The sequence below is a fragment of the Gobio gobio genome (assembly GCF_949357685.1).
Source record: "Gobio gobio genome assembly, chromosome: 3".
In the NCBI taxonomy this organism is placed as follows: domain Eukaryota; kingdom Metazoa; phylum Chordata; class Actinopteri; order Cypriniformes; family Gobionidae; genus Gobio; species Gobio gobio.
This window is the reverse complement of record NC_137099.1, coordinates 43797256-43813341: the sequence shown is the minus strand read 5'-3', so window position 1 is coordinate 43813341 and position 16086 is coordinate 43797256. Positions and strand designations below refer to the sequence as shown.

The following is a 16086-nucleotide window of genomic DNA, read 5'->3' as shown; positions in this document are numbered from 1 at the left end:
AGGAAAGACAGCTCCTCAGAGCTCTTCAAAGATAGCTCCTCCCTGATAAGTCTAAAAGGTCTATGCAGCGCACAGTACGTCCCTGCTCCCCACAGGAATCCACGATGTTATCTCAATCCTAACACAACCTTAAAGGGATAGTTCACCCAAAAATGATAATTCTGTCATCATGTACTCACCCTAAAGTTGTTCCAAACCTGTATACATTTCTTTGTTCTGCTGAACACAAAGGAAGATATTTGGAAGAATGTTTGTAAACAAGCAGATCTCGTCCCCAACCATTGACTACCATAGTATTTGTTCCCCTACTATGGCAGTCAATGGGAGTCGAGATTTGCTTCGTTACAAACATTCTTCCAAATATCTTCCAGGTTTGGAACAACTTGAGGGTGTGTAAATTATGACAGAATTTGGATTTTTGGGTGAACTATCCCTTTTGAAAATTACCCTGTGATTTACTCACCCTCAAGCATTCCTAGTTGTATATGACATTCTTCTTTCAGACAAATACAATCGGAGTAAACTATGTCCTGGCTCTTCCAAGCATTATAATGGCAGTGAATGGCAGCCCAAAATTTGAAGCCCCAAAAAGTAATACGGAAGGCAGTCTGCCGGAAGCTAGATATTTTACTTTCTAACGTGTTAAATATGGATATTTCTCTTACAAAAACCCATCGATTTGCTTCAGAAGGCCTTTATTAATCCCCCGGAGCCGTTCGGATTACTTTTATAATGGATGGATACACTTTTTTTGGTCTTCAAATTTTGGGCTGCCATTATAATGATTGCAAGAGCCAGGACATTCTTTAATATAACTCAGATTGTATTCGTCTGTAAGAAGAATATCATGTACACCAAGGATTGCTTGAGGGTGAGTAAATTATGGGATCATTTTCATTTTAGGGTGAACTATCCTTTAAGAGGGGAGAGAGATAGAGAAACAATAGTACAAATAGTATAGTTATATAATATATAAATCAATAGGTCAAGTTGTGATATGAAATTAAATTAAAAAAAGAGGACAGAATGTGGTACTTTGAGACTTTTCAGCTTGTATACCATTCACTCTTTGGCAACCTAAAAAAGAGCTTTAGGCTCTGCTGATGTAAGCATAGTCATATGAGCCTCATGTTTCTGTGTTTTTTTCTCTTTATTTAGTCTTTTGAAGTATATAAATATAAAAAAAAATCCCTCCTAGGATTCAACTCCTAAGTACTAAACACAAAAAAAGAGCAGCTCTCACTAACATCTGGGACATTTAGTGTTGTGTTCCAAAACCCATGTTGACAGCTTTATGCTTCTTTTCAGCAACCACCTGAGAGATTCAAACAAGGAACGTAGTTTAGTCCACGATATTTCCTATATATTAGTTCACAACGCTGTGTTGCTTAATTACCATGGAAACCGCTGTGGAGATAGGTCACTCATGTTTGTCTCCCCTTTTCCTCTATGACTAATGGGTTTTTTAATGATAACCAATATGGCTATCCTAGTATCCAGGCATCCAGAAAGGATGCAGAATGTAAGAACATTTGTTGTACTACAAGAGCAGTCTTTTTGTTTTCTTTTAATTTTTGGTTAATTCTTTAGTTTTTCCTCTTCTTTAAAGTCACCTTGAAACGAAAGTTGCAATAGTCTTTCCTTCCACATTGTGACGTGTATCTGAGTGAAACAAGAGTGTTTCTCAAACAAGAAAAATGTATGGCTGGATTTTTGATTTCATTGGATGCTGTAATTTGCTATTGCTGTGATGTCATGTGAGTGACAGGTTGTCCCGCCCTCTCACCAGTAAACATGTCATCAGATAAAGGATGTTGCTGAAAGAGGAAAGGGAAGTTATTTTCATTAAAGATTATGAGGGCACATTAATTTAAAAAAATGATGTGCACAGATAAATAGTTTATAATACATACTGCAATGTTTAATTTTAAATAAAAAAAAACAAGAATTGACAATTTTTTCATAGTCACTAAGTTCATACAATGATATGCTTTGCATTATACACAATCAGGCATAACATTATGACCTAATATTGTGTTGGTCACCCTTTTGCTGCCAAAACAGCCCGGACCCATCGAGACTCCACTAGACCCATGAAGGTGTGCTGTGGTATTTGGCACCAAGATGTAAGCAGCAGATCCTTTAAGTCCTGTTAGTTGCGAGGTGCGGCCTCCATGGATCGGACTTGGGGTTCTGTGGAAATTGGAGGCCAAGTCAACACCTCAAACTCGTTGTTGAGCTCCTCACAAAATTCCTGAACCATTTTTGCTTTTGTGGCAGGGCACATTATCCTGCTGAAAGAGGCCACAGCCACCAGGGTACCACTAATACCGTTTCCATGAAAGGGTGTACATGGTCTGCAACAATGCTTAGGTAGGTGGTACGTGTCAAAGTAACATCCACATGGATGGCAGGACCGAAGGTTTCCCAGCGGAATTTTGCCCAAAGCATCACACTGCCTCTACCGGCTTGCCTTCTTCCCATAGGCATAGTGCATCCTGGTGCCATGTCTTCCCCAGGGAAGCAATGCACATGCACCCGGCCATCCACATGATGTAAAAGAAGACGCGATTCATCAGACCAGGCCACCTTCTTCCAATGCTCCGTGGTCCAGTTCTGATGCTCACATGCCCCCACTGTTGGTGCTTTCGGCGGTGAACAGGGGTCAGCATGGGCACCCTGACTGGTCTGCGGCTATGCAGCCCCAAATGCAACAAACTGTAATGCACTCTGTATTCTGACACTTTTCTATCAGAACCAGCATTAACTTTGTGAGCAATTTGAGCTACAGTAGCTCGTCTGTTTACTCAGACCACATGGGTCAGCCTTCACTCCCCACGTGCATCGGTGAGCCTCGGCCGCCCATGATGACCCTGTCACCGGTTCTCCACTGTTCCTTCCCCACTTTTGATAGATACTGAGCACTCCAGACTGGGAACTCCCCGAAAGAGCTGCAGTTTTTCTGACCCAGTCGTCTAGCCATCACAATTTGGCCCTTGTCAAATTCGCTCAAATCCTTACGCTTGCCCATTTTTCCTGCTTCTAACACATCAACTTTGAGGACAAAATGTTCAGTTGCTGCCTAATATATCCCACCCACTAACATGTGCAGTGATGATGAGATCCTCACCAGTCATAATGTTATGCCTGATCGGTGTAGTTCTTAACTGTCATATAATTCATTTAAGTGCCCTGTGTTTCCAAAGCACTGATCATTTGTCCTCTACTGATTCTCTAAGGTTTCCTTTTATGGTATGTGTGTATGTGTGTGATCACGGCGTCTTTGCATGCTTGTGATTGAGAGAGATATTATGTAAATGTCTCTTCTTGTTAGCCTTGAAGGGATAGCTCACCAAAAATGTAAATTCTGTCATTGTGTACTCACCGTCATTCCATACCTGTATGACTCACTTTTTTCTGGGGAACATAAAGGAAAATATTTTGAGGAAAACTGTTTGATTACCAACATTCTTCCAAATATCTTCTTTTGTGTTCTGCAGAAGAAACAAAGTCAAACAGTTTGGAACAACTTGGGTGAGTAAATGATGACAGAAAGGTGAACTTTCCCTTTAAATGTGGAAACATACATGTGCATAGCTAAAGTATGTAATGCCCTGACCCTCATGTGCATGTAGTCACTTGTGTTGGCATATTTGTGTGTGCGCATATGTTTGTTAGCACTTGATGTGTCATAATGATGAGCCTGAACACACAGAGTGCTCAGTGTTTCTAGGCAACACAGGAGACCATTTGATTATGCTGCTCTTGTCATCTGCACAATCAGTCTCTAAACTTTAGCCTATGAAAATTATCCCTCTCAGTCTGCAACTCTGTCTGACCGCCTGACAAATAGTTTGCCCATCTTTGTACATTCGTCCTTCGGTTTCTCTGTCTGGTGTTGCTGTTGGGCTTTCCCTGAACACAAAACATGACATGGTGTCGCGTCATTAAGTATTTACAGAATTGGTTAGGGTTAATCCTGATACTTTCTTTTATACGAGTTAAATGTGTTGAGAATGTGTAAATACTGTTCCTGTGAGGCTTTGCATCTGGTACACGAAAAATTAGGCCAAAAAAACTCAGACTTAGAGGGATAGTTCTCTCATTATTTACTCTACATTGGGAGTTAGTAGTCACCAAAACTGTTTGAACACCAAGATTTTTCAAAATATCATCTTTTGTGTTTCACAGAAGAAAGAAAGTCATACAGATTTGGGATGACATGAGGTAGAGAACTGTAATTTTATGGTGGAGGATGCCTTTAAGGTGCAATCGGATATTCCGTTGTTTGGTGTGTTTTACATAAATCTTAATATTTTAGCAATACTGTGTGGTGATGCTAGTGGCACAAACATCACATTTTAATTAAAAGCCTCAATGGGAAATCCTCATAAAAACTTTGGTGACAAAAGAAACATTATGATGGTAACCTTCACACAGTTAAGTTTTTGCACGTACACCAAAGCCGTTCTCATTTCCCTAAGGGAGTAAGCAAACTCTGTGTCTGTTCATGTGATCTTGTGCTATCACCATAATGAAATCAAACAGTGCGAGGAGAGTTGTTTACTGGCTCCTCTGTGTATTTCACACATGGAGTGGATGAGGAAAGTTCAAAAATAGGGAGGGGGAGACAAAACATGTATCACTTACATCTCTCAAGAGACAGTTTTGGTAAATGGACATTGTGATGTGATTATTCAGCCTGACCACCAGACTCTCGTGTGTGTGTGTGTGTGTGTGTGTGTGTGTGTGTGTGTGTGTGTCTGTGTAGAATTATGGATGAAGGATTGTGTAGAGGTCTGATGAATGATCATGAGTAAAGTATATCATTATATATAATCCTTCAGAAATCATTCTAATATGCCGATTTGGTGCTCAAGAGACATTTATTATTGTTGACAACTGTTGTGCTGCTTAATCATTTTGTGGAAACTCTAAAACATTTCTTTGAATAGAAAGTTTAAAAGAACAGCATTTATTAAAACTAGATTTTTGTAATAACGCAACAGACTTACTGTCCCTTTTGATCAATTTAATGCATCCTTGCTAGATAAAAGTATTAATTTAATCTTGCTGACCCTAAACTATATATTCTCTCTCTTATATCTGGTGGAAATTCAGTTGCGTTCCAATTATAATTTCATGATACATTGTAACATAGTAAATCTTGACGCATGCATCACAATATCAGAGTTCATACGAATACTTGAATTTAACTTTTTGAAATTTAAGTCCTGGAAAACCCTTGAAAACAGCCATATTTATGAAGAGGTACTTGAAAAGTGTTTGAAAATATTTCAATCAGTTTGAATGAGGAAAGCGATTTATTTGTCATAGTATCCTTTCAATGGTTAAGGGGATTAGTATGCCAACATTATTATATAAAATATTATTTGTTGAATAATAAAAGCCATTACAAACTTTGTATTTAATATATATGTTGAATAAGTAGTATTTTTGCATACCGTATATTTGTAATTTGAGTAAAAAAACAAAACAAAATAAACTAAAAAAATTTGTAGGGCAAACAAGCCATTAGATTACAGCATAATTACTTGTAATTAGTTACATTGAAATGCTGTACATTTAACTAATGGAATCCTTTGTTTTCTTTTATTTTCATAAGAATTATTTAAGTTTAAGCACTCTTTCTATTTGCTCTTCTATGCACTGAAAGTTCTAGGGCTTTGGTCATTTTTTCAAAGTTGCCACAGACATTGCATAACTTTGCATGTGCTGTACTATATTTGTATCATTTTGTTTTATTAGTATATTTTCCAGGTAAGCGACGCACACGTGATGTCAAAGAAAACTTGATTCATCAGACCATGCCAGTTTACCTTTACCTTTCAATTTACCTTCAATTGACCTTTTTGGGGGTTTTAGATGAAGAAATTGTTTGATAAGTGAGGTCTCTGATCAAAAAAGTAGTGCTTGAAAGTCCTGGAATTTCATTTTACGGTATCTGTACGAACCTTGCAATATGTATTGTATAATGAGGACAATTGCTTTGTAAATATTTTGGTCAAACACAGTACAAAAATGGGAAATTCTTGTGTCTATATTACTAATGTCTTTCCCTCTGTTTCTCACAGGGTGGAAGGTTCAAAGGCATCACTATGGGCTTTCCTCAGCGTTCCTCCGGCAGACGATCTTTTGGACGTTCCAAACGTCTCAGTATGGCTCGCTCACTCGATGACCTTGAGGTGAGGTTCCCCAAATGCTTCGTTTTTTTCTTCAAACGTAGGCCTCCACTTTTCTCTGTATCTCTCTCATTCTCACTTATAAAACTTCCCAGCATTCCGATCCTATCAGTCGCAGGGTTGGGAATGATTACATAAGGAATGAGTAACCTACGCAGTGCTTCAGAGACAAGAGACATGCATGCAAACTGAAACAAACACACACAATCAACCAGCTGGAGGTTAGAACTGTTGAGGCCTTATTTATGAAACAACGGCTGTACGCCTGTAAAACAGATTTGACACCGCAGCGAGGGAATTCCAGTGTGTTAATGGCTCTGGTCACACTCGCACACGTGAGTTTAATTTTAGACCCAGCAGTCAAAGAGAAAGAGAGCATCTGCGTGTCATGTGACGTGCACACAAATGTAGTGACGGCAGATTGTCATGGCAACAGAGGAGACAGTGAAATGTGGATGGTGTAATTTTCAGATGGAAACGCTCAGGGCAAGAAAAAACTGACAGCACGTCACATCTCAGTCTGGCCTGATAGCCAGCATGCCAGTGGTTATGATGTTTTGTGTGTGTGTGTGTGTGTGTGTGTGTGTGTGTGTGTAATTAGAGGCTTAATTTGTAACACTAAAGCTGAAGTGTGTTATTTTTTTGACATATTTTCTTCTATTTCAGCTTGATTTGCAGAGACAACTATAAGTAAGCCATTTGTACACTGATTTGCCTGAAAAGGGTAAACACTGTTGATCTGTGGTGTTTTGTTGGAGCATGCTGCCCTGCTTGATTAGGGGGGAACTGTTGTTTTTGCTTGACCAACCGCAGTGATGAGGTAAATGCTCGAAAAATCATTATTTTTGCAATTACAGTAATGCTAGTGGCGGAGAAATTGCACACTTCAGCTTTAACTTGTTTTAAATGAACATCAATCTGTGGTTAACGTTCACTAATATTATCAGAAGCATAGCAATGATTAGTGATGCTTGCCAAGGCAAATATCACTATTAGCATTTCTCTATTGTCAAGTGGGTCAGCCATGAGCATTGTCCTAGACCCTCTGATGAGGGGCTCACTAAAGTCTTCCTTGGTATAGCATGATGATTGAGTAAAATTAAGGAGTTCCTACCCATACAGTCTTTGTTCTGGGCCCATGAATTTAACCCCTTAGTATTTAACTTTGGTACATAACTCATGCCGCACAATTGTGTTATAGATGTCAATGGTAGCCTAAATCATGGAGCTTGTTGAGTTGAAGTGGCCGACAATAAAACAGACACTAAAGGAGGGACCAGAGCTATATCAAGGCCAAAGTCATGGGTTCAGTTTCCTGGGAATAATACATTTATTTAATGTGCAGTTAAACTGCCCAATGTTCTTCAGAAAAATCCTGCAGGTCCTGCACATTCTTCCGTTTTCTAGCATCTTTTGCATATTTGAACCCTCTCCAGCAGGGACAATATGATTTTGAGATCCATCTTTTCACATTGAGGACAATTGAGGGACTCAAACACAACTACTAAAAAAGGTTGAAACATTCACTGATGCTCCAGAAGGAAACACAATGCATTTAGAGCCGGGGGGTGAAAACCTATTGAATTTGAAGATCAAGGTAAATTGTACTCAATTTGTCTATCTGGGAAAGTATCTTCTGTTGCTTCTGAAGGGCAGTACTAAATGAAAAAAAAGAGAAGATATTTAAACAAAATAAGAAACATTTGGACACTTCATCCTGCTCAAAAGTTTTCACCCCCCGGCTCTTAATGCATCGCGTTTCCTTCTGGAGCAGCAGTGAATGTTTCAACCTTTTATAGTAGTTGTGTTTGAGTCCCTCAATTGTCCTCAGTGTGAAAAGATGGATCTCAAAATCATACAGTCCCTGCTGGAGAGGGTTCAAATATGCAAAAGATGCTGGAAATCTTAAGAATGTGCAGGACCTGGAGGATTTTTCTGAAGAACATTGGGCAGTTTGATATGGGATGATGTTAGACTCAAAATGATTAATAAATGCACACACAATTATCCAAGAATTGGATAAATGTTGCAGACATGTTTTACTATCTACAAACAAATGCTTTTTAACTTGTGTGTGCAAAATACAGAATTACATGAATGTGCAGCGATTTGTACAAATAGAGACATAGTTGTAAATACAAAACTTCGATTTTGTACTAATGTAAGTCAGAATTTGTGCATGCAACGAGTAAGATGTGCATTTGTGGATCCGGTGACGCGCATTCATTCATTGACTCGTTTGTGAGTCGATCCTATTTGATTAATTTGGATTTTGAGACTTTCATTTCGCCAGTTTGGCCTTGCACGATCCTCACACACAGCTGTCTAAGAAAACCTGCTACCACTAGATGGCAGTGTTCTGCCAAAACAGACAACGGCACTGTGAGCGTTATTCTGCCTATTAGATGCTTTATGTGTCCTCGTTATAAAGACGAGGAAAACGCTTAACAGTAGGCTAGCATTAAAAAGGTATTAATAACGCATAGGCTACTTTGTATAGGCAAGCAGATTAAATCAGGTTATGAACACAAAATTTTTCTCCCATAGAAAACCATTATAAAATGCTTAATATGCAATATAGCCCATGTTCAATAAAGTGTATAGCCTACTTTTAATATCACCGTTTTACTGCAGGAAGCCACATTAAGCGTTTTCTTTTATAATAGGCTTTATGGGAGAAAACACTTACTATGTACACGTTGAGCCCAGGATGCATTAATGCATTAAGACAGTGATTATTACAAGTATAAAAATATGAACCCAAAATGTGCAGTTTCAAATTGTTTTGAAAATTGGAAGTTTTGTATTCACAATTATCTCTCTATTTGTATTTCTATGTCTCTATTTGTACAAATCGCTACACATTCATGTAATTCTGTATTTTGCACACACAAGTTAAAAGGCATTTGTTTGTGGATAGTAAAACATTTCTGCAACATTTATGAAGTTCATGGATAATTGTGTGTGCATTTATTAATCATTTTGAGTCTAAAATCCTCCCATAGTTTAACTGCTTGGGACAAACAAGGGACTCATGAACAACCATCACAAAACAACAAACAGCTGTGGATCATCCAGGGAACGACACACAGTATTGAGAATTAATGGTTCATAAACTTTTGAACGGTGTTATTTTAATAACCTCAGCTATTTTTTTGTCTTATATGTAAAAATGTATGTAAAATATCTTATTCAGGACAGCACAAAATAAAAAAATAACATGCATTTTCTCTTTTATTTAGTTAAAATTATTCACGTTTTCACAGATTCTGCAAGTGGTTGACATACTTTTTCTTGCCACTGTATATATATATATTTTTTTTTTTTTTGTTGTAGAAATCATGATACATTTTTTCATGATTTTTTTTTGATGAAAAGAACATTCTGAAGTAAATTATATTTATTTGAAATAGAAATATTACATGTCTTTTATTGTCATTGTTGTTTTAATCAATTGAATTAGTTGTTGCTAAATAAAAGTTTTTTTAATTTTATCTTACCAACCCTAAACCTAATGTATTAAATTTTACTGAATTTATTGAATATTCTGTATATAAAATTTTAATTAAATAATTATTGTTAAAGAAATATCTACAAAATCTACTCTGTTTTCCAAAGGTTATCAGTTGGTAATAATTATATATATTATAATCATACCTTTGTCCACTATTATAAGTGATCTGTCAATAATGAGTAACTCATCCCAGAAAACAGTTACTCTTTTGAACTTGTTAAGTCTCATGATCCAATCCTTTCTCTTTTAAAGAGCAGAAATTCCTCTTTACCAGCTGAGTCACATAGCGTGAAAGTGAGTCTCCATGCCACTCTGACGGGACAGTCACACTGTTGATCGGTATGATAAGATAAAATAATGAAACGCTTCCTCTAGTTAGTGGCTGGAACAAACACTGGCCTGATTGCATAAAACGAGTTTAAAGCGGGCTGTATTGGGTGAAGAAGAGAGAAAACAAGTCTTAAGAGCAGAGAGATTTTCATCCATGCTGTTCAAATGCATTGCTGTTTAAGACAGAACCTGTAATAATGCTGTGGATGGAAATGAAGGTTGAATGTTGTATATTCTTTTTTATTTCCTCTCATCTCTTTGTCTTGTCTTCCGGTGGCTTCGTCTCTTTTTCTCAGAGCGGTACATATGCAGGGTAGCGGCACTTGTGTGTGAACAGAGCTCGCTTTGTGAAGCAGCACCGTAATTAGTGTGTGTGTGTGTGTGTGCTAATGAGCATTGAGCAGCATTCTTCTCGTTAGCAGAGACTCTGCTACGAACTCACACACTTTCTGCAGTGAGGCTTGAACATGCATACACACTCTTAAATCACATGCTAATTGAATACTGTCCTTAAATGCTGTGACACACACTCTCAAGCTCTGAGATGAACATACACAAACAACATCAGGAAAGGCACTAATTATCGGCTTCTCCAGTACACACACACATTTCCTCAGGCTGGCCTATCATGTAAGAGAAAGCGAGCAATGCAGTTATCTTGTCAGCGAGTGTTTACCCGGTGAGATGGCATTTCTCTTCATGCCCACAAACACTGTGTGACGACATGCCAGCCTTTTGAGCCTTTAGTTTGCTCACTGAGCCAACAAATTTCACCCTCCCCCTGATTCAAAACTGTTCATGACTATCGTTGAGAGTCACGCATACATTTATTTTTAAATACAAACTCATTTTACAAGGGTAATTTAAACTGAATGGCACTCCTGAGACTGACTTCTTCATAAACAGACCGTGGAAAGGAACTTGAAATACACATTTCTGGTCTTGTGTTGAATGATTTGAAAGAAAATGTGTTTCTTAATCTTTTATCAAAGATGAATAACTTTGCTTCAAGTATGACTATTTGGCTGCCGTCATAAACATTCCCCTCCATCCACCATATAAAACAAGGACATTCTCATCTTTTTTGACTCCATTGTCCCTCTTTGTCCGCAACGATTTTCGAAGGCCTGAATTAAATTTCAAGATTACAGAAGTTTAAAGCACTGAATGTTTTTTTTTCCAAGTTTCCCTCTCTTTTTAACAAATGTACAGATTTTAAAAGGCTTTGTTTTTGATTTTATTGTAAAAGTGCCTGTAGTTTTAAGATTGTATTCATTTTCATAACTTCCAGGTCTAGAAATCACACTTTTTTATATTAGGCTACTCCAGCTTTTCCAAGAGATTGAAAACCCTGGTTCTTTAACAAAGTTTCTGATGGGGTTAATTTAAATAAGAGAAATCTTGCTTTTTTTTTTAGTTAGGTTATATTTTAAAACATTATGCTATTTTGAGGCGCCCTTAGACGTTTACTGAGACCCCCAGGTTGAGAACCTCTAATATAGAGACAACTTTTTTTTAACGCTTCAATGTTTCCGATGTGCTTCAGTACATTTCTTGTTGAATATTTGGTTCAACTCATTACACTGAAGTAAAAAGGGTTGTGAATGCCATGTAGTCTCAGATAAGGTTTTTGAAGAAATTGACCACTTTACTGAATTAAACATGTGAGTCTAGAAGCCCATTCACACCAAAGAAGATAACGATAAAGAAATCGAATAGCAGAAGTCCACACCATAACTATAATGATAACGGCACAAGGAAACAATATCGTTGGAATCACGTTCAGAACGATTTTATCCAGCTGATGAACGATAAAAACATTGACAGCCAATCAGAATCCACCCTGCTATAACGAGCTTCAGCATTTAAAGTGACAGACTAGCACGTGCTTAGAACAAAAGAGAAATGTCGTCCGCTGGTGTGGACACTAATAGTTATCTTTATATTTATCGTTGTTGGTTGTTGCATTAAGTCTAATCTCGACTATATAAATAATACTGTTTTTATGTTGCATGATAGAAATGTAATTGCATAATCGGATATGCTGGTGACAGGGAAGTTCACATTTGTTCACATTTGTAGTAGTTGGATCCTCGCTGTATGTTTGAGGCAATGGGCCTGAATGATTGCAACATTTGAATCACTTTGAGAGTCTTGAGAAGATTGCAGCATGCGTGAAGTCATGCATCTGTGCAAACACCCGTGAACAACAAGACTCTTGATGGTAATCATCAGATTACACGCTATTTATAGAACATTAGAATTGTGGATACATTTTTTTTAAATAATATTAATTCTGAAAAGTGTAACCTAAATACTGTTTTGTTGTGCACCTCAAGGCTTAATTACACATCAATGACACATCACTGGAAAAGTATTTCCTGTAGTTGGAAAGCTTGATTAAAAAACAAGGTAGAATCCCAATAATTATGCAACCCAGAAAGCAACTTGTCTCGACTCTCGGTCTTGTGACTGCCTGATTTAGAAGAGTTTTTCAGAATCACTCTGTTTGTACGTGATTGTTTCTGGTTGTGTTTTTATATGTGCGTGTATTTTCTCACCTATAATGTTTGTGAGTCTAGATGGGTGTATAATCAATAGCATAAGCAATATGGTGGATTTTTAACTCTCTGAGGCCGAATCAAATACGCTCAGCTGCATATACCATCACATCAGTCACAAATTCTGACTGATTTATCACGGTGATGATACTACTTTGCTCCAGGGTCCAAAGACAAACAAAAAACAGACCCCTCAGATTCTCAAACACAGCTTACGGAGATAACAGGGTTGGGACTTGTTGAAGAATGTAGCTCTTCATACCAGATTGATGGTTTGGTAGTGCCTGTCAAACAAGACAAATCCACACACAAACATACTAAGACTAACAATTCAATGTTCCGGATATGTTTTGTTGTGCACATTGACTGTCATTATACACACACTGAAATAAACACATGCCAGGAAGCTGAACCCCCTTACTTGCAAACACACACACACACACACACACACTGATTCTTTCACGCTCCCTTCTTTAAGCAGATGCTGTGCTCAAGGCATACTAAGTAGGTGACACAACACACAGTGTAAATAACATGAAGAATCCCACTGTGAAGCACTTACATTTCAGTGCGTGTGTGTGTGTGTGGCTGTTTCTCACGCCTCTGTGAAGTATATGAGTGTGAACGCACACACACTCACTCCCACTTGCGAGCGTGTCTCTGCATCTCTGTGAGCCCTGGGCTCTGTGGGCGGAATAGGAATTACAGCGGAGTGGGTGGAAAGACAGAGAGAGCGAGGGAGAGCGAGAAATGGGGAGAGAGAGAGTATCAAACGACACAAGACGCAGGGACAGTGACAGGGACAGACTGAGAACACGGACTCTTTGCACACTTGTGTGTGCTCACACATGCCGTATTGGACGCAGCCAGTGGATGGATGTGTTTACAGAGCGTGGAGCCATTTAACGCCCAACTGTGGAGTCTAACACTGCCATACATGGAGCCAACTTTGAGCGTCAATCCTGATGGAGTGAGTACCTGAACATGCACATTTGTACGGACTAGTGTGCTTGTTTGATCTGTCAAGTCATGTTGTGTTTAGAAGCCGAGTGTTTTAGTTGAGGTGGGGGTTGTGGATGCTCTGTCAGTTTTCTATCGCAGGAGTCTGTGTTTGTTGTTAATATTTAATTAAGAGTAAGGTTGTGATCAGGAGGCGCTCTTTGGATTTTAACACCACTTGCACAAGTACGTGTGCGATCTTGCTTTGGAATGCAGGTCCTTGTCTGTTGAAACCTCAAATTAGTTTAAAAACTGTGCTGAGGGACAGGTTATCAAGTGAATTTGCATATCAAATGCTCATTTGATGCCATCCATGGACATTTGTGCTTTTATATACTGTATATTTTTTATTTATGTAATTGTATGCTAAAGCAATTAGCAAGACGAAATATATTTGCACATGTAATTATATAATTTACCTTTTATGGTTTGATCACGAATCATCTTATATGATAATCATGTGACCTGATATGTCCAATCAGGTGCCATTGAAATCTAATGAGCTCCCGATGAAAGATTTCTGTATTTTCATCATTTTTTGGAATTTTCTTTCAGTATTATTTGAGTTTTTTTGTGGTTATACAGGTGTCATCTATGAATTTTAAAGGAACTTTGTCTTCAGTCTCAATTGCCTGAATGTGTTAGAGTGTTTTATTGTTGAAATTGTACAGGCAAAACAAACATTTCATATGAAGCTGCCCTCCCTTTTGAGAAAGAACACTAATCAGATAAAGTATCAGATCATTTAATCAGATCTTATTAAGGAAGTTGCGTGAAACATGAATACTTTTTTGTATACTTTGTCATTTGGTATTATTAAAATGAAGTTGTGTGCTGTTTAAGTTTGGGAAAATTACTTTCTTTTTCTTTGGAGGAAAAATAATTCACCCAAAACTAGAACAGAAGTTTATTTTATTTTTTTGTTAGCTTCTAAATTTCACTAAATATCATTTAGATTAATCGTTGAGTCCTTGTAAAGCATATGCATGCAATGTTTTTTTTTTAATTCATAGTATTTAATAATTTTGTGAACGAGTGAGTGAGTGTGCAGCAGAGGGCAGTATTGAGACAAGGTTGTCTTTTTAATGAAGAAATCAGCTAAACTTTATTTTGTGTAAATAACAAGGGTTGCACTTTATTTTACAGACCTGTTCCCCATGTACATACTATGTACGTATTATAGTAATTGCAATAACTGGGTAATAACTAGGTACTAACCTTGAACCTTTCCCTAAACCTAATCCTAACCCATGTAATTGCCTTATATTATCCAGTAATTTCTTAGGTAAGTGCACGCACTGTAAAATAAAGTGCAACCATAACAAGTATATATAAATAAACCATTGTTGAATGGCGTCACCATCGATGATATTGTTTATGCTAATTATCTTTCTTTGTGTTTTGTGTTTTGCAGTGTTGTTCAGGCTTGTCATCCATGTTTATGTATAAAGGAATTATTTTGGATGAATGAAAAAAAATAATTATTGACAAATCTAGCATGTACTACAGTACATTGATTAATTAAGACAAAAGGGTGTATTCAAGTTTATTTTTAGCTCCATGTATTAAATTATCACCACCGTTGGCGTGGTTGTGTATTAAAACATATTTAAAGTCATAACTCACCAGAGCATGCATGGGGCAATCCCGTGAAACCTTAATAATAATAATAATAAAACTTATCATATATTCTAATATAAGTTGATATTATATAAAAGGTTTTTATAATGGCCAATTACATGAGATGTCTTTCTATATAGAGTTCTGTCTGTTTGCCAGCCCGCTTAGCTCACATAAGCTCCATTGGAAGAGAGAACCACTGTTAATGCCTTCATACCCACTGGGAACAGCCAGAGAGGACCAAAATGAATGTGGATCTGCATTCAAATGACTTGAGATTTGACTCAGTATTATGTATTGGTTTTCTCTTGAGAGCACCAGGACTTCCCCTGATTCAGAGAGCTAATCCCCATCTGAAATGTGTGCCACACAATACTAGTGTGAAGATCTGGGCTAAGCAATGCGTTTGAATATGAACTTGCAGTGCTGTCAGCTGTGATCTGAAGCACTAGCATTCCTCTGTTCATAACCAACATCTCTCAGAACCTTGGATTTCACTAATGTGAATCTCGAATACTAGACTTATCTTTTAAAATCTTCACAGATTTTAAAGGGGTCATGAACTGCGTTGTTTTATGATGTTTTCTGGGGTGCACTTATAATGTTAGAATGCTTTTTACATCAAAAATTGTCATAATTTATAAATAAAAGGCATTTTTCCTACCCTGATTTTAGCCCTCTGGTTTGAACGCTCTGTTTTAAGGGGCGTGTCCGCTGGGAGACTTTAGTGTAAACACCCACTGCTGTGATTGGCTGACGTCTTTCCATTTGAAATAGCTGTATTACTCTCTCTTTTAGTGCGCTTTTACTATTACAGCTCTCATGGTTAACTTATTGTGAAAAGCGTTGCATTACATTA

The 16086-nt window shown here is 37.6% G+C and overlaps 1 protein-coding gene across 3 annotated transcripts in view; it reads left to right on the top strand.

Moving 5' to 3' along the window:
* rgs12b (regulator of G protein signaling 12b) overlaps positions 1 to 16086 on the top strand; it is a 63866-nt gene that overhangs the window by 8139 nt on the left and 39641 nt on the right. For all 3 annotated transcript variants that reach the window (XM_079813081.1, XM_079813083.1, XM_079813082.1), the window contains one exon: positions 6096 to 6206. In XM_079813081.1, coding sequence (XP_079669207.1) covers positions 6096 to 6206 — 111 coding nt within the window. The remainder of the gene's footprint in view (positions 1 to 6095; positions 6207 to 16086) is intronic.